The sequence below is a fragment of the Antechinus flavipes genome, chromosome 4 (genome assembly GCF_016432865.1).
Source record: "Antechinus flavipes isolate AdamAnt ecotype Samford, QLD, Australia chromosome 4, AdamAnt_v2, whole genome shotgun sequence".
In the NCBI taxonomy this organism is placed as follows: Eukaryota; Metazoa; Chordata; class Mammalia; order Dasyuromorphia; family Dasyuridae; genus Antechinus; species Antechinus flavipes.
This window is the reverse complement of record NC_067401.1, coordinates 482491553-482515500: the sequence shown is the minus strand read 5'-3', so window position 1 is coordinate 482515500 and position 23948 is coordinate 482491553. Positions and strand designations below refer to the sequence as shown.

The 23948-nt window shown below is 40.3% G+C and overlaps 1 protein-coding gene across 3 annotated transcripts in view; it reads right to left on the bottom strand.

Moving 5' to 3' along the window:
- Nucleotides 1-519: 519 nt before the first annotated feature.
- GLMN (glomulin, FKBP associated protein) overlaps nucleotides 520-23948 on the bottom strand; it is a 54107-nt gene continuing 30678 nt past the window's right edge. For all 3 annotated transcript variants that reach the window (XM_052000000.1, XM_052000001.1, XM_052000003.1), the window contains exons 9-19: nucleotides 21831-21884; nucleotides 21341-21371; nucleotides 21154-21243; nucleotides 18466-18507; nucleotides 18280-18353; nucleotides 16113-16197; nucleotides 15011-15120; nucleotides 11740-11803; nucleotides 1927-2050; nucleotides 902-1002; nucleotides 520-795 (exon numbers count right to left, since the gene is read on the bottom strand). In XM_052000000.1, coding sequence (XP_051855960.1) covers nucleotides 679-795; nucleotides 902-1002; nucleotides 1927-2050; nucleotides 11740-11803; nucleotides 15011-15120; nucleotides 16113-16197; nucleotides 18280-18353; nucleotides 18466-18507; nucleotides 21154-21243; nucleotides 21341-21371; nucleotides 21831-21884 — 892 coding nt within the window. In that variant the 3' untranslated portion in view covers nucleotides 520-678. The remainder of the gene's footprint in view (nucleotides 796-901; nucleotides 1003-1926; nucleotides 2051-11739; nucleotides 11804-15010; nucleotides 15121-16112; nucleotides 16198-18279; nucleotides 18354-18465; nucleotides 18508-21153; nucleotides 21244-21340; nucleotides 21372-21830; nucleotides 21885-23948) is intronic.

The window sequence follows — 23948 nt, the reverse complement described above, 5'->3', positions numbered from 1 at the left end:
TAACAGATCCATTCAGAATAATGTAGCACGATAACCAAGGGGTGAGGTATTATTCCAATCAATCAGCCCATCAGTAGTTCTCCAGGTGCTTTTCTTTGGTTGATATTGTGTTCATTGTATCAATGCCCAGAACATCAGAGGGCACCTTCACTGAGATCCATAAATAAAGGAAATCAGCCTACTTATCCATGTAGAAAAAACTAAATGGACCAAAATATACCGACTGGCAGGGTCTCATGTACATTTGGAATACCTGTCCGTAAGGGAGAGGACACCTCTATTTGGGAAACTGCAGGACTTTTACTGTGTCTAAGCTGCTCTCCCACACAAAATTCCTTGTGAATGGTCTGTCTTCAGAATTTAAAATGATACACAAATCTTATTTTTTGCCGAACATCCAAACTTGCCAAAATACAGTTTACTGTTAATTTAAGATAAAGTTTTAAAAAATTTTTTGGTAAATATGTTTTAAGCTAACAGAATACTACAATTCTCTAATAAGATAAACAAGCCATGAAGGAAAAGGAGAATAGCAGCATTTATTTTCTAGCAGCAAGTGCCTAAGAACCAAACAAACTTCTTTAAAAAGTACATTAAAGTAAAAAGGTCTCCACAAAGAACGAACAAAACTGGTTTTGCTGTTTCTACAGCTGCTTTAGCTCTTCAGGCAGGGAGGCTTTATTTCAGTCGAGACATTTCTTCAGATGTAGGTTTTGTTTTCAGTTCAATGAGTTCTTCTACCCGGGCCAGAACACTTTCTATTAAATCAAACGTGAAAAGAGCTGAATGGAGAACCTAAAATGTCAAGAAAAATGAACGTTACTGACAACACAAGGACCTTAAAAAACGACAACAGCAAAAAAACCACAAATTAATGTACTAAAAAAAAAACCCTATTCACCTGAAGTTGCATTTCGGGAGTCATGTTAGGAATGTCAGGCATCTTCTCTCCACCGACCATTACTGAACAAATATTTTTAGGAGTGTTAGGATTATGAGATTCTGTAACAAAAAAATGGCAATCATCAATTGTCAGTCAATTAAACTCACTGTAGTGACTATAGTTTCCACCAATAATTTCACATGCCACTTCTGTTATTCACTAGAAAATGTTTTTTTTTTAATATTTAAATTATGGGCAAAATTACCATGAGTCTACTGATATAATACTTGAAAACCATTGCTGTAAAGCAAAATTTAAAATTATATTCAAAAATAGAGTCCACACAGCTGATAATGTACAATTGCTTTGAGTTTTTGGAAAATATAGAAAATAATAACATTTTAAATAGTTCTGATGATTTAACAAGTTTTTAAAAACTTTAATAATCTAATTATTTATTTTATTATCAAATTATCAGAACTGTAAAATTGTCAATATAAAGAGAATTACTGATTCTACTTTAAAAATATGGAAATATCTAGTATTGTGAATATAAATGCTGTTGTACAGATACTATGGAGACCATGCTGAAGCAATATTGTTAAAAATATTAACAACTTAAAAATATCAGAAACCAGATAGGTTTAATTTTAAATTTTACATGGAAACAGGCAATATTCAAAGTGCAGTGATATCCAAATATACTCATGTTGCTATCTGCTCATCAAAAAAAGATTGATGCAAAGGATTTTTGTCCTGCAGAAATAAGCACACACCTTGAGTTGTGTCAAGTGTTATTGTTGAACAAGAACAAATTTGATGGGAAGGGTATAAAGAGTAAACCAACTTGTATAGCCATTGGACCAAAACCAAAAACGATCATAGTCATAACTAAAGGGAAAAAAAAAATAGAAGGAATGAAAGATTTAGCTCCCTGTTAGCGCCTGAGTTAAATATGGCCTAATATTCTTAACTTTGTTTGAATATAAAAGTTTGTTTGAACTTGAGGTTCTAAACAGGTGGTAGAAACATAAGCAACTAACCTCGTCTGGTCTCTTTTTTGTTCTTAATTTCTGCTTCATAATGTGCCTTTGACATATTAAGTCCCGTGTGCAGCGGCTTTAAGAAATTTGTCTCAATCTTCTTAAGTTCTGTCCATAGTCCAGTCTATTCAGAAGAATTCAGCAAATTAATCATGCACATTATTGCAGTAAATAATTTCAAGAATATAAAACTATCCCAGCCCCAAGCCATCATTTTTAATTTATGCTTTTTGTTCTTATGTCACATTTACTTATGACTATTGTCTCTTCCTATCCAAGGAGCCTTCCCTTGGAACAGTGGTTAAAAAAGAAAATCAAATAGTTCTGTTGAACCAATACAATAATTATGTCTGACCCTGTGCAGGGCCTATTTACTAGTTCATTTGAGATTCAGCTTCCTCAGTATCACTACAAAGCATCCAATCTCATTTTATTGTTTTTTCTGTTTCTACTTCAATATTAAAAAACATTTCTTAAATGCCTACTGTGTGCCAGGCACTGTGCACAGAGGATGTAAAAAGAGGCAAAGGACAGTCCCTTCCCTCAAAGAGCTTACAATCTCACAGAGGAAACGATGAGCAACCATGATCACAAAGTGAGTGATATACAGGGGGATAGGAAATCATTTGAAGAGGGAAAACACAAACTGAAGAGGGGGTGGGGGAAGGCTTCCAGTGGATCGAGGTGGGACTGTGGCTGAGGCTCAGCAGAAGCCGGGGAAATGAATAGTTGGAGCAGAGGGCAAGGATGTTTGAGCCTGGGAGTTCCAGGAGGCCAGGAGGCCAGGAGGCCTGGTCAGGGAGCAAGGTGTGATGAGACTAGGAGGGAAGAGAGGCCAGGCCACGCGGAGCTCTGGACACCCAACCCTGTCCTCAATTTGCTTTGGAAGGTAATAGGGAGCCACTGGAGATGAGTGAGTGAGGGGGAGTGGGGGGGGGGTGAATTATGACAGGATCAGATGTGAGTGTGTATGTGTGTGTGTGTGTATAGAGAGAGATGATAGATATAAATAGGTAGATGACAGATGACGGATGGGTGGAGGGAGGATGGTCTGGAATGGGAAGAGCCTGGCAGCCCCTCCCCCTCTCCCAGCCATGCTGGTGATAGTCGGAGCGTGGGGCGGGCACCAGGCTGGGAGCATTGTCAGGGAGCAAAGTAGAGACATGATGTCTGGGTGAAATCCGCAGGTCTTGGAGGTGAGAGGTCAAGCTGAGGGGATCACCATTGGGCCAAGGAAGGAGGGGGGACTAAAGACACTGAGTTCTGTTTTGCACATGTTAAGATATCTGCTGTATATGAGATGACAAGAGGCAGCTGGAGAGGCGAGGATGGAGGTCAGCAGAGAGACCTGTTGGGAGGACTGATCTGAGGGTCATCAGCAGCAGAGATGATGGTTAAATCCGTGGGAGGAGGCAGGGGCTGCGTCATCAGTGGGTTTGTTAGTGGCCTGAGATCTGGCAAATCGATGGGGGCGGGGAATGAGGGGTTCAGGCTGGTGCCGTGGCTGCCGACGTGGGTGACTTAGGGATGGCGGCACCTCAACTTAAATAAAAAAACGTTGGAAATGGGAAAGGCTCTGAAGATGACGTTTTGGCAGGCTGAGTTTGAGATGCTTGTGGGAGAGCCAATTTGAAATATTAAATAGGCAGATGGGAATCAAGACTAAAGTTCAGGGAAGAAAGGGGGGGTGAATAAACGGATGAGGGGGACACCTGTGCAGGTGATGATGAAGGCCCAGCTGAGTGTGGGAACGAGACAGAAAAGAGCCAGAGAGCGCCTTAGGGACCACCAGCTAGTGTGGGGATGCAGAAGTCAGCCAAGGAGAATGAGAAGAAGCCAGCAGACCTGCTGAATGAAGAGTCTGTTGTGAAGACCACAACAAAGGGGGGCACGGTCAGTAATATCACCCGTCACAGTCTGCAAAGAGCATAAGGCTGAGGAACAAAGACCACCCGAGCGGGTGGTTGGAGGAGAGTGGGCAGTTAGAGGAGTACGGCCGGGCAGCTCTCAGAACCCCACGGATGCTCCAAGTCATGGAGACTGTGCAAATCAAAAGGGCAAGAGTCAGTGCTGGGGCCTGGGCTGGGGGAGGGGTGTGCATCGGTGCAGAGATTCTATTTCTACATGACCCGTGCGGAGTGAAGCGAGCAAAGCCAAGAAGACAATAAACAGCGATGACAGCAAAGGCAATGGAAAGAACTGGACAAAACCAGAAGTGAGCCCTGCAAACGCGCAAAAAACAAACCGTTCTGAGGGGAAAGAGGAGGCTCCCAACTCATCCCTAGCAGAGATGTCGCCCATTGCATGGTTTAGGTTTCTGAAGGCAATGATTGGGATGCTGTGTTGTTCTTTCTTTCTTGTTTTTATCTTCAAAAACCCCTGGGGCAGCTGGTGGTGCAGTGGACAAAACACCAGCCCTGAAGTCAGAAAGCCCTGAGTTCAAATGTTACCTCACACTTAACATTTCCTGGTTATGGGACCTTGGGCAAGTCACTTACCCACAACTGCCTTAGACAAAACAAAAAAAGAGAGAGAGACAGGAGAGAGAGAGAGACAGAGACAAACAGACAATCCAAACCATTATCCATTATCTTGGTTGCCCCTGTCGTGACTGAAGATCACCCATAGCCATGTACAGGCCACTTCTATTCCTCCCAATGACGTGGGGGTTTCATCTGCAACTAAATCTGGTTGAAGTCATTTCTACCTCCCCATCTCAAGTGCTTCTTACACGGGTTCTTGACCTCAGAGACATGAATTTGCTTGGTTTTCTTTATGACCCTGTATATTTTATGCATTTTCAAACACTATTCTCAAAAGAGATTCACCAGCCTGTCAAAAGAGTCCGTGAAAAAACAAAAGGTGAAGACCCTTTGCTCTAAAGTGTTCTTCCCAAGAATATTACATAGAAGAGAACAGATAAAGTTTATTTTAAAGTTTAATTTGCATGCTGTTATATACCACTGGCAAAGCAGCTGAAGGTATACTGTGGTAGAAACGTTCTTAGGGAACATGCTACTTTTAAATAAAAAAAATCCAAGCTACCAGAAAGAGTTCAAGACCCAAAGAGTCCCAGTCAAGATCACATATGATCTAGCAATCCCAACTTTACAGAAAGAGGGATCTTGGACTGCAGGCAAATGATAAGACTTACAACAAAAATAATAACTTCCCCAGCAAAGCTGAGTATAATCCTGTGTGAGGAAAATGGGACCTTAGGAACTTAGAGGATGCCCAAGCATTTCTGATCAAAAGACCACAGCTGTTTAGAAACTCTGAAGGGCAAAAAAAGGAGTTAAGAAAAACATAAAAGATAAACACAATCATACAGGCTTAAATTAGAGCAACCTTATATTACATGTGGAGATGATTTCTAAACCCAAACATCAGGGGTCATAGAGGAAGTCTAATTAGAAAACTAGGAATGAATGGGGTTCAATTACCTCTTGATCTTAAAAGAATGGAAGGGAAGGGAAGGGGAATACTCTGGGGAGGAGCAGAAAGAGACTTCTGAGGGGTCAGTTTCTGATAACTCACATGGGTAGCAATGTCAAAGGGCACATTTGAATGCCGGTTCTTTGGTTCCGGGGTCAGTACTCTTTCCGCTATTACCCCAAATTGAGTGAAATACACCATGGTCTGACTAGGCACACTGTACAGTAGGACCATTCCTTCTCCTGGAAGCTGTGCCTTCTGATGCCCCCCGGGATTGCATGAGATGGCTCAGCCTCCACACTGTCCTGCTGGCTCATACTGAACTTCTGGGGCTACTAAACACTCCCTCTCTTTTTAGACAAAATGCCGACCGGATCTCTCCTACCTGGGTATCCGTGAAGTCCATTTTATCCTAATTAAATGTAATCAAGCTTTCACAGAGCCTCGTGCACGGGAGACTGGGAATACCTTCCCTTCCAACTCTACTCTACCTGTGTGTGTACCCAAAGACCATATGGTCAGAGGCATCCTGGGAAAGGGAAAACTACCTCCACACCTGGATGTTTCTATGTCCATTTCTCCCTTATCCAAATGTATACCGTTTGAGGGCAGGGATGATTTTCCACTTTTCTCTAGGTAGTGCCAGGTAATTCATGCCTGGAACACTAAACACTAAATAATGATTTCAGTTTGCTCTCCCTCAGTTTCAGAGACAAACTTTACTTTCTAGGAATAAAACAGGATTCTTTCCACTCCTTCTTTCCCCTCCAAGTGATCTTTTTAAAAGGTCATCTGCTTTTAATAACTGTCGGTAGAAACTCTAATAATTACTTCTAGTTTGCCCACAAAGAAAGTGGGTTCCAAGGAGCCCATGGCTGAAGAGTGTGGGGGGCACCTTCAGCAAACCCTGATTGGCATCATGCCCAGGCCCCTTGGAACCTACAAGGCTCTGTGGATCCTTTTCTTTGTACCCTTTTTCATTCAGCAAACCACACTGGGTCCTTACTGCCCACCATGTAGAAGGTCCCCTCTATCAGACCGCTGTGAATGCAGAGGCAACTTAACCTGGGTCTTTAGTTCCTAGAAGGTACAGCCTGCCCAGGTGAGGGCTTGAGAGAAGCCTTCAAGCTGAGGATGACTCCCCCAAGCCTCTCTGGGCTTTATGTTCAAACATCAAGAGGGAATCTCAGGAGGTCCTTCCAACACTGACTATGCTGTGATTCTGCATATATTGTTTGCATTTAATTTATATAGCTTTTATTCAATTAATGGGACTTCAACTTTAGAACAAATCCTTTGTATTTACTTCTACATACATTTACTCTCTTCCCCATTGCCATTAAAAGGAAGCTGCAGGAAGGCATTTTTTCCTGCTTCCTTTTCTTAGTAAATGCTTCTTGAAATGAATCAATCTAAATAATCTAGACCCAGGGATAATTTTCCTTGAGCCCCCCCCAAGATAATTATACCACTCTGTGATCTAGTTTGCTTTCAATGAATTTATAATTGTTTGTTTTTAAGTCATAATAAGCATTCTTGGGTAGAAGAAAGAACTGAGGATTATGACTTATTAAAAATAAAATGTAAATATTTGCATATTGATCATTTTAGATCAACTAATGTTTCATAAACTCCCCTTGGCTGAAAAGATGAAAACTGCAGAATTATATAAATTTTTAATTTCACTCCTTCAAATGGAAATAAAAGCAAAGTGCTACTATAAAGTTTTTCTGTTTAACCTAGCATGTATAAAAGCTTTTATTTACCATAAATGCAAAAATTTATTTCAGCTTATAAATAAAAGAGTTATAGTTACTGAATGGGGACTATATTCTAAATTTTCTTGAATTTCATGAATTCATAATATGGCAATTAAATAGCTTTTTCTTCTCCATCCCCCAAAGAGCATCCATTCCGCCAGTGATATACTGGAAGAGGTTTTAGTTATAACTTATGAGCAGTATATCTCAATAGTCTTTATTTTTAAATTAAAAATTTAGGTAACCACATGTCTAAACTTAGAATAAAAAAAAGTGTTAAAGAGAAATTAAGCTTCTGTTCAGCCTAATTCTACAAATCTTTCATATGATGCACAACAGTAATATTTTTGGAAGTAGGTAGGAGGAAAGTAGCTATGGAAATAAATATGGTTTCCTTCTGTCTTTGCATTAGACACCAAGACAAAAAAGAAAAAAAAAACCCTTTAAACTTTCAATTCACACGACTAGAAAAGGTACTAATTGACATTTCTAAAGTTTTGCTAATGCAAATTAGGAACTATGGTTTAAAAAAATTTTATATGACGACATTTTGATTTTAAACCCATTCTCAAGCCAAAAGTTTTCTATTTCCCAACTTTTATGGAGCTGGTACGCACAGGTGAGTTTCTGATTTACAGCTGTGTATCTTAAGAGAGGGACCACAGAGCTTCTATCTAGCTGGAGAGCCATCCAGAGCAAGAAGAAACTCAGCAAAGAGAGGGCAGATCATGGGAAGAAAGAGACAAGGGGAGATGGAGCACATCACCTGCCTGCTGTGGAGCCAGCATCTCTGTCTCTCTCTAAGGCAAATGCTGTCTTTATGCTCTTTTATACAAGTGTATACACACACAACGTATATGTGGCATAATAATAATATTTATCTTGTAGGGATGTTGAGAGCTTGAGACAATGTATGTAAAACACTTTCCACACCTTAAAATGCTATCTAAATGTAAGCAATCGTCATCAGTATTATTACTAGTATTATTGCTATTTATCGTTAGTGTTATGAGCTAAAACATTTCCTAAGATAGATTCAGAATCTGGAAGGAAGAAAGGGCCCATGAACAGAAGTCCAGCCAGGTCGTCCTTGGGCTGTGCACACGGATTCTGGATCGCTGCATTCATTACTAGCCAGCAGCTGCTGAACCACCACTTCTCTCTTGTAAAATGCAATTGAGACCCTTTCGTTAGAATGGCCCGTGGCAGGAACGCTGGACTAGGAGTGCTGGGACTGGAAACCTTAGCCCAGTATGACTGGGCAGAAAAAGGACACGGAAAAGAGGAAGCAGGAGGCAGTGGAGAGAGCTCTGGCTCTGGGGCTTGGGGACCTCCCATGCTTATTCTGTATGTGACCCTCATCTGTAAAATGGGGGAAGGGGTTGGATTAAATGGCTTCTGACATCTTTTCCAATTCTACATCTGTTATTACATAGGAATCTAAGAGAGGTTTAGACTAGTAAAACCTAAACTGAAAAAGGATAAATCTGGGAGAAAGTGAGGAATACTAGAAGAATACTCCCCAAGTCTAGATTGCTTCAAGTTCAGCTCCTTGGCTTCTTGAGAAAAAACTGAAGGAAAAGGATTATGGCATATTAAAAATGAAAGAGAATGGACTTTAAAAGGAAAATTCAAAAAGAAAAAGAAGAGTTGGTCAGACAAATAAAACTGAGTAAGAAAGGGCAAATGGAAGGGGTGGAGGGTAAAAGCAGAAAGACAGTGGATTGACTGGGAAGTGGGGCTGAGTGGCAATTGAGGATCAGATTCCCCCGATAGACCAGGTGAAACTGCAGAGCTGTTAAGACTAAAGAAAACAAGGATTTTTAATCTGGTGGTCAATAACTTGTTTTTTAAATCTCTTTATAATTCATCATAATAAAATGGGTTTCCTTTGTGATACTATATATTTTATTTTATGTATTCAATTTAAAAATTTTCTGAGAGGGGTCTGTTGGCTTTATTAAGTTGACAGAAGGATCCAACATTAAGATCCCCTTAAAGAAAGTTGGATTGGGCTTTTTAAGTTATTAGGGGTAACAATTGGCTGTTTTTAAAAAGATTGATCATACATAAGGTTAAGGCATAAACACCCCAAAAAATCATTCTAAAAAAAGAAATCTGAAAATCTCAACCAGTATGGAAAGCAAGGGAAACTAGGCAGTGCCTTCGTGGGCAGTGTTTAGCTTTCTGCCATGGCCACGGGATGATTTGGGGGTGGGGAGTGGTCTCCCTCCTAGTGGAGAGTAAGAAGGCCTCCCCATTCTGGGTTGGGAGAGGGCTATCCAGGGCTCCTGGATCAAACAGAAGAGGAACTTCAGGGGAGAGGAGACTTGCCTTGTGGGGGCATAGGGCAGTTTGTAGAAGAGTGTTACATGGAAGAGAAACAGAAGGAAGAGGGTACCCCAACAATGAAAGCTGAAACACCCCCCCCCATTTAAAGAGATAAATGTCCAAGGAGAACGCAGCTGCTGGTCTTTCCAGGAGGATCCAGTACAGCTGAAGAGCCATCAGGTGAGTAGAGGGACCACTGAGGCAGCTCTTGGTCAACCAGACGAGAGAGAGGATGGAGCAGACAGATCTACAGCTATCTATCTCCTAAAGAATCTCCTAAAACGTCTTAAAGCAGAGGACCTGCTTCCCATTTCTGGGGTTTTATAAGAGCACAAATAAGGGTGCCAGAAGACGTGCTAAGTCCTGGGGGTAAAGAAACCCCAAACCACTGAGGTAAGGTCTCGTTTGCACTGTTACTCATCGAAGAGAAGGCGACAGACGCCGATCTGGGCAATGAGAGGACTGTCGGATAACAGGATTTAAAGGGGATGTAACAAGCTCCCTCCCTTACAGAATACAAAGTTACCTGAGAACAATTTAATTTAATAATCAAAGAAAGAAAGAAAAAAATCCTCCACAGCCTTATTAAAATAACAGAATTAAGAATGGCCGACCCATACACTAATCACACAGCCCTTTTCAAATGAGATGAGCACTTTGGGGGAGTGATTCCACAAGCGCATGGACCAAAAGGCTCAAAGGTCTGAGAGCATTTGACCAAAGTTAGTTTAAGACTTATTAATTCAGAAAGTTAGATTTCCTTGGGGAAGGCTAATTCTGTTTTTTTCTGCTTATTTAACAGACGCTGCTGCTGCTGACAATTAGATAGCCTTCTAAGACCAACACGACGTGACACAGCCACCCTGTGCTTCCATTTTACAGATGAGGAAACTGAGGTTCAGGTTACAAGTTCCCTGGGGACATTTTCTGCTAGTAAATGTCTAAGGCAGGATACAACTTAGATCACCATGCTGCAAAGTTCAATGCTCTAATCTGGGCTGTTTAAGAGGAAAGTTGATTGTACTAAGTATGAGATATAAGGTGGGACCAAATCAGGCCTTTGGCTAATTTAGAAGCCAGGGTCTAATTTCTAATTTCTGAAGTTCTGGGTTATCAGACGCAAGAAAGACCCTAGGAGACCAAGAAAGGCAAACGGGCACATGTTTGTCCGCCTCCTTGTACCTCCCTCAAATCCACCAGGGCTGGAGAAGAAGGAAAAGTGACAGGTCCTCTTTTTCCTACTAAGAAACTCTCTATGTCAGGATCTATAAAGTATTTCTTTTATTGTTTCTAAAAAAGATTTTTTAACGCCATCCCGTGAATCAGAGAGCTATAACCAACAGAAGTGACACATCCATATAGCTGTGTAACTATTAAGACTACAGTGGGTGGCGAGGGTGGAGGAGATCAAAAGCAAACATAATTTTACCTTATGACACACCTCCCTCAAATCATTTTCTATTTATTGAGTCTTTTAACAATGTGCGCCTCAAAAGCCTCCCCACAAAAAAACCCTCTTTGACTTCCTACGTTACCTAAAAGATGCTATTAACGCAATCAGCTTTTATATAGGGAAGAAAATCTGAAGTTGGCATTCATGACAAAGGGACTTAGAAACTTGACAAGGGTTTCATTTAAGGTAGGAAAGATGTAGTTATAGGTTCAATTGTTTAAAAAAAAAAAAAAAAAAAAAGACCTGGTGATTTCCTAGCATATGCAACTCCCAAAGGTGAAATCATGAGGCAGCAACCATGCACCAGCCTTCCTTCCACAGCAAGACTGGGGAGTCCCACGGTATCAGGGGAAAATCCACTGGGGAGAAGAAACAAATAGGGAGGGAACGGAGCTAACATACTACCAACTGCCGGGGCACTTTCTTAGGGCTGGCCAGGCCCTGCCACCTCCGGGAAGTCCTCAGGCAAAAGTATTCTCTGCCCCCTCACACTGAGAGCCCCTCAACAGAATCTTGTTCTTATTACACCACGGCCCTTCCCATATACATAAACAAGTTACATGCTATGGGGACCCAGGAGATCATCAACCTCTAGAGCATGTAGCTCAATTTCTTATACAAAAGTGGAACTTTTATGTATTTATTTTATTTAATCATAATAAATAATTTATTTATCATTCACATCCCATTATTTATTTAATTATTAGCTGATAGAATTTACTTAATCATGATGAATGCATTATTTATTTAATTAATTATTGAGTTTCACTAACTTAAATAATTAACAAAAAAACTTAGAAATCTCCCCTCTGGCAGAGTGAATAGTTCACTTACGTGATTGTCACTTTCATTATCCTTGATAACCAAATACCTCAGTAAATTTAATGAAGCCATAATCCTGGAAAATTAAAATATGCAATCAACAGCAATTTCAATTAACAAACTAGATGAAATTTTTACATTATACATTTAACAATTCCATAATAATTAGTAATTATACTATTCAACAGACATTTAGGCTAGGAATAGCCTACTTCTTATTTTCTTTTTATAACTTCATCAAAGTTGCGTTATCTCGTTCTAAAGAGGAATTGGGTCGACCTTTTCAGACATTAGAATGCCATCTCTTGCTTCCCGGATTTTAAAAATCTTTTTTATAGATACTGTCCTTGTTTCAAAGGGATGTTTAGTCTCTTGTAAACTGTAATAGGAGATACCCTAAATCAGTAGTTGAAGGTTAAAAGAAGCTGAAGATCCTGTATTTTGGGACACCCTGTGTGGTTTTTTGCACGTATTGTTGCTCATATATTAAATATATGCCCTGACATACAAGTATTTTCTTTACATTTGATTAATGCCAAGATGAGACACCAATGTAGCTGACTTAAGAGACAAATTCTCATTTCTGGGAACACAAGAAAATGGACTGGAGGAACCATTCTCACTCCTGTCTTGATGGGTTACTCCCAAGTCAAAGTTTTAAGCTGTTCTTTCAGTTCTGTCTGAAGCAGCAGAAGAGCTCTGGTACAGAACAACTCTTGGAACTAGGAAGGCCCGAGTTCAGGTCCTGCCTTAGGCCCTTCTGGCTGTGATCCTCCAGTGATCCACTCACTCGATTCTAAACTTTGTTCTCTTAGAGGAATCCCCTGGCCAGACCTTCCAGAGTCTCCCTCTCTCTCCTTTCCCCTCAAACCTGGAGGTCACAAGCTGAGAGCACCCTCCTTCCTCCCTTTCCCAATTCTTATCTCATCTTCTCCCCTATCTCATCCTCCGCCTGTCTCATAGGAAGAAGCCCCCCCCCCCCCCCCCCCCCCCCCCCCCCCCCCCCCCCCGCCAAGAAAACCCCTCCCCAGCACCTCCCGCCTTGGGAAGGTCCTGGGCTCCTTTCTTATTGCCTGCACACATGCCTGTGTCTCCCTCACCCTCAAAAAGCCCTCCCTTGATCCGAGGGTCTGGGCTGGCCACGTTCCAAGCTCCCTCTTGTCTACACTGGCTCCCTCTGCTTTCTCTCCTGCTCTCTCCAAGGTTGCTGATGATTTCCTAACAAATCCAACAGCCTCCTCTCAACCCTCACCTTTCTTGATCTTTCCTTTGACACTGGATGACCCTCTTCTTTGGGGTTTTGGGATACTCTCCTCCTGGTTCTTTTCCTGCTCAATCTTCTTTGCTGGACCTTCACTCTGGCTGGGCCCACTGACCCCAGGGATCTCCCAGGGCCGGCCCTGATCCTTCCTCTCTGTTTTGTGCCATCTCACTTCCTGGGCACGATGCCCTGATTATTCCTCTTTCAAGCTACATCACAGTGGCCCGCTGGCCACTGCGAGGCACCTCATAATCAGCCCTCAAGCAACTATAAAACTTCCTAAGTTTCCTGTAGGTTTTGGGACTCCAGCATCATCTTTATCACTCAGGCTTCCAACAAAGGGCCATGGTCACCCCTGCATGTAGTGTCGTGTCCACCCTACAGACCCGAGGCCTCTTCGAGCCTGCACATTTCAAAACGCCCATCTCTCATACAACTGTCTTCCTCCCTCTGTCTGTCTCTGTCTGTTTGTCTCCCTCCTTCTCTCCTTCCCTCTTTCTTCCCCTCCCTCCCTCCCTCCCTTCTCCTCTCACACCCAGACTACCACAATATCCTTCTGATTGCTTTTCCTACCTCTAGTCTCCACCCCCTCCAGACTACCCTCCTCTCAGCTCTCAGACTAACTTTCCTAATGTGGCTCCTCATCACCTTGAGGATCAGACACAACTTCTCTGTTTGGAGGTCCCAGCCCTTTCTCCCTCCCAAGCTTCCCAGTCCCCTTGCCCTCTCGCAGCCGGTGACTCCGGCCCCCCTCCTGTTCCTTGACCCCATCTCCAGAGATGGTCTTCTCATTGGCCTTGCTCAGGGCTCACAACCTTCTCTCTCCTCAATCCCGGCCCCTTGCTGTCCCCCAGCATTGTCCCCCATCCAGCCCCCTGCTGTTCCCTGGCCCCATCTCCAGAGCCGGCCTTCTCACCAGCCTCCTCACCAGCCTCACTCAGGCCCACAACCTTCTCTCTCCTCATCCTGGCCTATCCAAGACTCAGCCCAAACCCCGCCCCACCGCCCAGGCCTTCTCTGTGAGATGACCTTCTGTCTCTACACCACAGACCTCGGATGCCTGTACTTAGTACATAGGTAGCTCTCCTCCTCCTTAGATGGTGAGCTCCTTGGGGGCAGGAACTGTTTCTGCTTCTTTGTATTTTCAGCATTTAACACAACTCTTGACATGTAGCAATAAATACTTAAGAAATGCTGTTTGACTTTCCTCTGACTCAGGACTACATATATTTATTAATTTACTTTGTGTAATGCCAAAATATTTCATTTTAGAGTAGAAAATAAATTAAATTTGTTCTTTAGAAAAGAGTTGGTTTCCTTTCTATCTGCTATGATTGAGTCTAAACAGTGCCTGATGCCAGAAGGATGTACTAAAGAGTTTCTAAAGATCTAAAAGATTTTGTTTTGATCTTTTTTTCACTTTTAGGTTCCTTGTAAATCTCTTCCTTTCCAACATTGATCCTTAGGATCATTCAATTGGAAAGATATGACAAAATAGAACGACAAAGGCTTTGTAACAAATTGGAAGATTCTGACAAGAAGATATTCTCATTAATTTAATATTTTGTTCTATCAGAAATCTGGCCAATAATCTCTATAATACTAACAGAAGAAAAACAAACACGTAAAGCTCTGGACAGTATACTCTCCCAAGAACTTCTCATTAAAGATGAGAGTCAAACATATACCTGTTCTACATATGGCATCCAATGTGCAGTTATAAGCACAAATTAACGATTAAGCCACTTAAGGTGCAGAGGAAGTTGCCTGTATCAAAGAAGTAGCATGAAAGCATAGTTCTTTCTTCTAAGAACAATATTACTTCAAATTATTCTTAAAATATAAATTGGTTGAAAAAACAAAACAAACATTTTTAGTCAGAAAGCTAAGAAAAATCGCTGTAGAATTCAAAGCAACCAGCAAGCCACAGGAAGCCAAAATTCACTGGATTCTATTCCCTAAATCTGAAATTTACTTTTTCATCTTAAACAACTGTTTGAATTCCCAATCTGGGTCACTCACCTATCAGAAGTCTGGAGGAGGTCTGTTTCTGCCCCTTCAGGAAGCACAAGCACCAAATCAAGAAGGGAAATCAGCTGGGGTCCTGTAAACCACTTCCTGTCCTCTGCTCTCTAAAAAGCAATAGAAAAATGGTGGGGGCAAGGGCAGAGAAGGATTTAAGTAAAACCTTAAAACTTTGTATTTTTCTAAAACATCACTCAGCTCTGTAAAAACAAGTAGTTTCTAAGGACACTTCTGCTTGGAATAAACATGAAAAGTTTACATAAATATTTATTTAATGAGTTTGTTAAAATTTTTGAAAATTCAATTTATTCACAATTTTTCAGTACCCTGTCTACTGCAATGAGGGTGAAACAAAATAAATGCTTAAGAAAGAAGACCAGAATTACCGATAAGCAATGATTTTGTTTCTCTCCCTAATCCTTGTGCCCTATCTGACTATGCCCATCACCAACATTACACAATGTAATATGATACGGTGAGCAGATCATTTCTTTCTTTAAAAAAATAAAGTTTTTTCAGCCATGACACTTCTGGACTACAACTGTTTCCTTTCTTTGGAACGAGCTCTGCTGATTCAGGATATAAGGAACAAATTAACTGATTTAAATAAAGCATTTTGCAAACCTTAAAGCACTATGCAAATACCATTATAACAATCATCACGATTATCAAACAGAATTGTAGCACACGGATTCCAGGAGGCTGTAGAAGATATATTTTGTTAAATACAAAAATATGTGATACAGACAAGGTTCGGTGAGGGCAAATTTGAAGTTCCCAGGCTATGTCAATAGTAGAGAACAGCTAAAACACTAATCTTATAGCAAGATGGGGCGGCTCCCCAGAGATAGACCCATTGAGATGAGAAGGATTTGGATGGGGAGTGATCTGCCCCAAAGGAGGGAGAAATAACAACATATTTTCCCAATTCATGAGGGAGTTTTTTTTTTTTTAAATCATACAAAAAGCTAGTAATCAAAATGCAAAACAACCTATTACATTAGAAAAATAAGCTGGGTTCAAACTCCTATTACTGTGATTTTGCAAATTAATCATAATCCTGCAAAATAAGCTAAGGGGATGTTAATGATGTTCTTACCTTTAATGAGGCATCGATCTGATTTTTTATATTTTGAATGACGTAGCCTTCCACACCCGCATGATTACTTGTCTTCAATAAACACCTTGAAAACAAAATTGAGATAGGTAATATGTGGCTCCGGAATTACTCCTGATTAGCTGATGACCAACCATTAGCACATGCTCAGAGCTTTGTTTTTAGGAAAAAGAAATCCCAAGTGATCCTGAAGAGCCAGTTGATGACTGCAACAAAGTCATTAATCAGTTAAATGGTTAATTAATCAACTAATCCTGCATCTGATAATGGGGAGTTAACATCTGGCTACCAACCAAATTCTGTATTAAAGTGCATTCTGTTTGTCTTAGCTAAGCAGATCCAGCTGCAGGCCCACAAACACGCACAGGCCCCAAGCCCATTGAAGGAGAGCCCAGCTTCAAATACATCCTAATCCCCTTCCTTGAGCCCCTGCCCCAGCAGAGAGTTCTGCTCGAGGTGATGTAAAATAATTTCTAAGACACACATGCTTACCAAGTGCCAAGTCTTTAACACTCTGAGGTAACACATTTGGGTAATGTGGCTTTTTTTTGATAATTGTGGTAAAAGCAGCTTATAATTAGGTACTGCTTTGTGGACACCAAGGGCTTTTCGGAGACATTCTCTCACTTGGGAGGGAGGGCAGAACAGTGGTCAGGGCCCCAGAATTGGCGTCAGGAATCTGTGGGCTCAGGTCCCATGTCTAATACTTGCACGACCACAGGCCGGTCACTTGAACCTCTTACCCTCCATTCCCTCATCTTTTAAACAGGGATGAAGAAGGTCTAAGTCTTACGTTGCCACTAGGCTGCTGTGAGACCCAAATGAGCCGCAGTGCGCAGAATCCTGGCTGGGGAGACTGAAGTCAGCACCGCCGGTACTTGGGGTCAACACTCCTTTCATGAAACCTGAAAACTTTACTCGTCTATTAAATACTCTGCATTTCTAAACTCCCTTGTGGGGGGGGGGGTTAGGTTTCTTTCTCTGAGCCCGAGGGGGCATCACTGTACCCAGAGTACCAGGCTGGAGGAGCACCTGCCCTGCCGGTGTGTAAGGATCAAATGAGATAGTATTTGCAAAGCCCTTCACACAGCATCTAGCACATGGTAGGGGCTCTCTGAAGAGTTCATTTCCTCCTCTTCTCCTTCCCTCCAGAACCAAAACATCATAACAAACTCAATGCTAGTAATCAAAATACAAATAATTATCACAGTAACAGGAGTTTGAGCCCAGCTTATTTTGAGATTCCACCTGCCTTCAAGTAAGCCAGATGATAAATTAGCAAAAAGAGGTAAAATACTGCTATTCTCTTCACTACCATTTTTTGTTTTGGAAAATAGTTGTTTTTCATTAAAAATGCTGTTAATAAATAAACATGTAATGGATTTACTGCCATTTTAAATGAATTAATGAATATCTTAAAAACTGATCAGTTTTAATAACTAATATAGTAATTATCAAGGCACAAACCCATAAACAAAAGTTCTTTGGAGTCCTCAATACTTTTCATAAATGTAAAAGGGTACTGAGAACAAAGTACTAGAGAATTAAAGGTTTAAAGTTGAAAATTTAAACAACTGATGAACCAGAAATTAAGGAGGCATGGGTCTTGCCCAAGACTGCTGGACCCTGGAGCCGGGACATAAATCCACCCCATCTTCTGGCACCCAACCATCCCTCTACCTCATCATTTCAACAGCTGCTTTGCACCCAGGCCTCTTGGGGCTTTTGTTCCACCAAAAAACTAATAAGATTAGTAATTTCTGAAAATGTTTATTCATTTGCAAATGTGAACTATCATAACATTAAATCTTTTCAAGAGCTCAAGAAATCAAAGAAAAACTAAATTCTCTTCATTTTAACTTAAATGTTTGTTTCTTATTGCATCCTAATTCTTTGAAAATTTATAATCCATATTTCATGTGTATGTGTACACACGGAGTTTGATTTAGGAGATAAATCTCTCTTAATTGGAATGAAAAGCCATCTATAATACTCCACCCCTGAAAGACCATACTCATTCAAGACTTCTATAATAGGTGACCTACTTGGAGAATACAATTTCAATGCCATTATCTGTCACATCATGTGCCATCAATTTACATTTTTGCCAGTCAGAAAAAGACAGCCATTCATTATATTTGAGTCATACCTAAATAATATATTTTTGCCTTGTGAATCCAGCTTGTCTATATACAGCTGCAGCACTTTTAAACCTTTTTTCCTCTAAAAAAAAAAAAAAAAAAAAGACATTGTTAGACTAAAGAGAAAAGAATGCAATATTAATTAAATTCAGTCTCTGTAGCTGAATGTTATTAGTCATGAAATGTTTACATACCATAGTCTCAATGGGGCAGAAGGTCATTACTTTCACCAGCCTCTGCAAATAAAAATTTAAAAACATCAAACAAATGTGAGAATTACATTAACTATATGTAATTATATAATCAATGGCTAACGCTAAATTTTAAGAAATGAACACAAGAGAGTCACAAGTTAAGGCAGTTGTTGATCACAAGCCCATTCCAACAGAATGAAGAAAACAAATAACAATAAGTGATATTTCCCAAGACACAAACCATGGAAGAAAAATCCGTAAAAACAGGAATTACTGAGAAAATATAAGCACTGGCATGTCATATCCAAGCTGGCCAGATATCTCAGATTACAGAAATGAACAAAAATAATGATGCAGATTTCAAAAGAAAATCACCTGCTTGGCTCCCCTCTGGGGATTGAGAGAGGGGCAGCCCCGCCATGGGGAGAGTGCATTGGACCTGAAGTTGGAAGAAAGTGGATTCAAATTCTTCCTCATACACTCATGAGCCATGTGACCATAAACTAGCTCCTTAACCTCCTCCTCTGTGATGTTGAGGTAACATCTGTGGCGGTTATCTCAAAGGATTGTTGTCACCATAAAATGTGATCAGATTGGAAAAGTCCTTTGAAAACTTTAGAATGCTATGTGAATGTTTTTATTACTCATCATTATTGTTATTATTGAATCCGGTTACTTAAATGAGGTTAGAATTTATACCAGAATCCCCCAAAAGTCTTCAAGCATTTAAAAAATTGCAATGAAAGAAAGTCCACCTTTAAAACATGTGTATGTCCTTGAAAGAAGTCTAGTTTATTCAGCCAATCATGTGGTCCAGACTCCAAGCCAAGGCAAACAATGAATATGTTTAGGTAATTATTGTTCTGACATAATGGATTGGTATCCATCTATATGGCTGGCAACTTTTGACATCCAGTAATGTGATACAATACAGATATGGGTAGAATAGAACAACCTACATATGAACATATTTCCTCTCTATTCTACCTATCATATCCTTACTATGTGACTTTGGGCAAGATATGAATGTCTGAAAGCTTGAGGCAACAGTCCTTGGACTTAACGGCCTTCAGACTTGGGCTGTATCAAAACATTGCTAGATGGGCTCGGACTGCATCCCAAACATGAGCCTGAAATGGACCTGGCAAATGTTTAACAAAATTAGTAAAAAATACAATCCAACACAAATAATGCTAATTTGTAGTTTTCTAAGTCAATATGCGGCTGGCAAGGATCTTTTCTACTTAAATTTGACACTACTGCTCTAGGCAACAGATCACAAGTGGTATAGCAGATGTTGACTTTCACCCAAGAGTTCATCACAAAAAGGAAAAGCCAAGACCAGGCCCTAACCCTATAGCAAGAAGAGAAGCCTCAGAAAAAGCAGGATTGTTGTGTCCAAGTATCTGAAGTGCATTAGGTGTGTGTGTGGGGGGGGGGCGGATCATGCCCCAGGAGGGAGGAGAACAAGCTGCAAAGACGCAGGTTTCAGTTTGATATAAAGAATAACATTCTAATGATTTATCTGGCCCAAAGTGGGATGGGCTGGATGACCGTGTGGCAGGTGAGATCTGGACCAACTCTGAAATTCTGAGACCCTTCATTTGAGCATCACCACAACCTCGTGAGGTATAAACATCACTATCTTCCATTTGACAGAGGAGGAAAGGAAAAATGGCTAGGCCCAGGATACCCAAATGTACCTGGCAGAGGTCAAATTTGAACCTAGTCTTTCTCTACGTTTTTCCATCAATCTACAGGCCTATGTGGACAAAGTGATCGATTTCCCCAAGTCACAGTCACTTAGAGGAAAGATGACATCTTAGCAGTCTGCATTTCCAATTTTCTGCTTCAATCAGGAACCAGCCCTCACTAATATAACATTATATATGTATGCTTAAAGTCAATTGTAAATGTAGTCACTCGTATAAATCAATTATTAAGCATGTTAGAGAATTTCATATGAGAGTTTAAAAAATTAATATTGTTGCAATTTTTTTCATTTAAATGTTGATAAGTAGAGGCTTAATATTCACTTCAAAAGGAGCTAGAAGAGTAATACTGTTAGCTATGATATGATTCAAATTAAATTCCTGGAGTAAAATAATGTATTATTCTTTCTAGTCCCTAGCCTATGCATGACTCAAATAAAATCAGTGGTAGGAACTGGATATTAAGTATAATGAGAGGGAAGAGAGAAGAGCATTTTTACAGCACCTATGTACTTTATGTTTTTTATCTCATTTGACCCTCACAACAACCCTGGAAGGTAGGTGCTACAATTTTTACAGCTTTACAATTTGAGGAAAACATTTTACAGTTGAGGAAACTGAGGTAATTAAAGATGAAGTAACTTGGTCAGGGGCTGACATAGTGAATGTTTGAGTTTGGATTTGAACCCGGGTCTTCCTGACTCTGCAGCCGGTGCTCCTGAGGTACAAGAAGGGAAGGCATACAAGAGTTTTGTTCTCTGGGAGCTCGGGTAGCAGAATCATAGCCATGAGACGCAGGCTGTTAAAGGAAAGACCCCTTGGACAAGGCAGCTGAGGAAGCTGCAAAAACAGTCTGAGGTTACAAAGAGAGAAAAGTTCTCCGATGTGCTGCGCCATCTCTCCCTCCCTCCCCCCATCCCCTGAAACCTGGTGGGAAGGGACTCTATCTGAGATTGCTACCCAGGTCCTACTTTACCTGAGGCACAGTGAGGAAGCTCCTGATCTCTAAGTAATGGTGGAGCAGGCTGTCATCCTCCATTCGTAACAAGCTGTTCTCCAACAGCTCCTGCAGAGGAAGTCGTTGCACAAGCAGTCATACTTAAAGGCAACAGCCGTAGAAGGGGACGTATTCAAATTATAAAAAGGGAAGAAAGAAATATTACCAATCCTTTTGAGGACACAGATTCTTCTGCTCTGAAAGAGGATATTAAAGGTTTAACCAATGTGATTTTAGAAGTGGGTAAATCCAAGATGGCAATGTTAAACCTTTTGGGGAAAATTATCAGTAAAATACTTTTGGAGAATTCTTTGGCAATTGAAGTTTATGGTCCAGTTTTTTGACCTGAGCCTGGGTCCTTATACCTCAATTAAGTCTCATTGTCTGGCATAAAATGTACTAATTCTTGAGGTGCACATAGCCCAGGTTTGCTGATATGAGAGTAACACCAAGTCTAGTGGCCTCAGAAATGTATACCAGGGATTCAGAAATAACATAAGGGCTCTGGATCCTTTTATAAGCAAAAGATAAAGGGATTTATAAACATGTAATAAAAATTAAGTAAATGTGACAAAATAAACGGGACATACTGAAATAGAGTAAATTAGAAGAATGAATAATTATTTATTTCTGAGGTGTCATCTGAGGGATCCTACCTTTTCAAGAGGACTTCAATATGATCCATATTGTACTGCAGAAGATATAATGGGCTAAAATATAAAATATATTTGCAAACATTTTTAGAGATTACAAATTACACATATAAGTTCTAATATCTGATATACCACCGTTTTTTAATGGTGATATTTAAATTTAAGCATATTATAGCTAGTATTATTTGTTACTACTAGTGAAAATCCTCTCCAAAATTCTAATCCAATGCCTCATCATGGCACACAGGTAACCTGAGGCAATGATAACTGGCGACAAGCTCTGGTAGGGTCTACCATGCCAGAAAAGCTTTGAATGTTCCAGAAACAGACAAAATCTCTTTCCTGAGGACCAGTCTACCTAAGTACAGAGAGACACATAGTGCATCAATATCTAATAATGAGTATTTTAAGTCACGAAAATCCATAAAACACAGAAAAATTAAAATTGGCTTCCAACCTCTGCAATCCCTTTCAATTTCTGGAGTGACAAAGTAGAAAAGGCTAAAAAAAAACGATAGAGAGTACTAAGAATCACAAATTTTAGACTATCACTAAACTTGAGCAAGAAGTTGGATATGTTTCTGAAGGAGCTGAATCTTATCAATCTTGATAAAAGACTCTAGAGCTAATTAGAATTGTTATTCATAGTACAAACTGAAGAGGTAGAGAAAGCAATGGCAGAGTGGATCTTTTATCTTTGAAGACAACAAGATTCATGGGATAGCGGTCATCACATTTACAGGAATAACAATAAAATACTTGCAAACACATATATTGTATCTAGGATATACTGCAATATATTTAACATATATAGGACTGCTTGCCATCTAGGGGAGGGGGTGGAGGGAGGGAGGGGAAAAATCGGAACAGAAGCGAGTGCAAGGGATAATGTTGTAAAAAAATTACCCTGGCATGGATTCTGTCAATATAAAGTTATTATAAAATAAAATAAAATATTTTTTAAAAAAGACCAAAATAAATAAATAAATAAATAAAATACTTGCAAAGAGAGCTATGAAAATAAATAATTGTAGCTTATTAAGCAACATCAGTTGCTGAGGATAGAGTGGTTGAGAAATTACATGAAGAATTCAATAAATCATCCAAATTAAATCTATGTGCACTCTGATACTTGATTTCAGTGCAAAGGTGAAAGAAAGAGAACTATGTAGGAAAGCATGATTCAGGAAGAAGGAACAGGAGAGGCCCCATCCAAGATTTGCAGATAATACAAAAGGCCATGTCTCTATAAAAGAATGAGTACAGTAGGTGCTGGACATGGTGAACCCCTAAAAACATCACAACTAATAAGAACAGATTTTGATGTTCATCCCGAATCAGCTATCTCAGCATAGGGATAGAATCACATCATTTGAGATGGGGGAGGCTTCAGTGGATGACTATTCTAACCCATATCGGCAATGAATCCAGACTGCAACCTATGTGACAAGAAGTCATCCTGTCTCTGCTTAAATCCTTTCAAAAGAACTCTGCCCCTGCCCCCCTTCCCCCCAACTCCACTGTCCATTCCATTTCAGGATGAATTGAATTATTAGCAAGTTTGTCCTGAAATTGAGTTTACATTGGTCTTTTGCAGCTTCTACTCTCACTTCTGGTCCTGTCCTTTGGGCCAACCAGAATCCACCTAATTCTCTCCTCTATGTGACGGCCCTTCAGATACTTGAAGACCACTATTACATCCGAATATTCTTCTCTCCAAGCTTGTTCTCCTCTCACGGGTTCCAAATCCTTCATTATCCTGGTAGCTCTTCTCTGGCTGGTTTCCAAGTTATCACTATCCTCCTGTTGTGTCCGGAACCAAACACAATGTTCCAGATGAGGTCTGGACAGATGTTCATGGGGCTCTCACCTACTCATTGCTGGAAGCTATTTCCTTCTTTCTGGCTATAATAGTGTTGGACAGCCTGATTATCCACTTGTCAAAGCTAAGATCAGAATTAGTTAAAAGAAAAAAAGAAAACTAATACTGAGAAAAGATGTGATATGAAATAGAAACTACTAAACCACAAACTATTTCAATAACTGAAAGTGAAAATAAGTCATTGAAAACAATTGAAAATTTTTAAAATGACAGATAACAGAAAAGATACAGATTATATT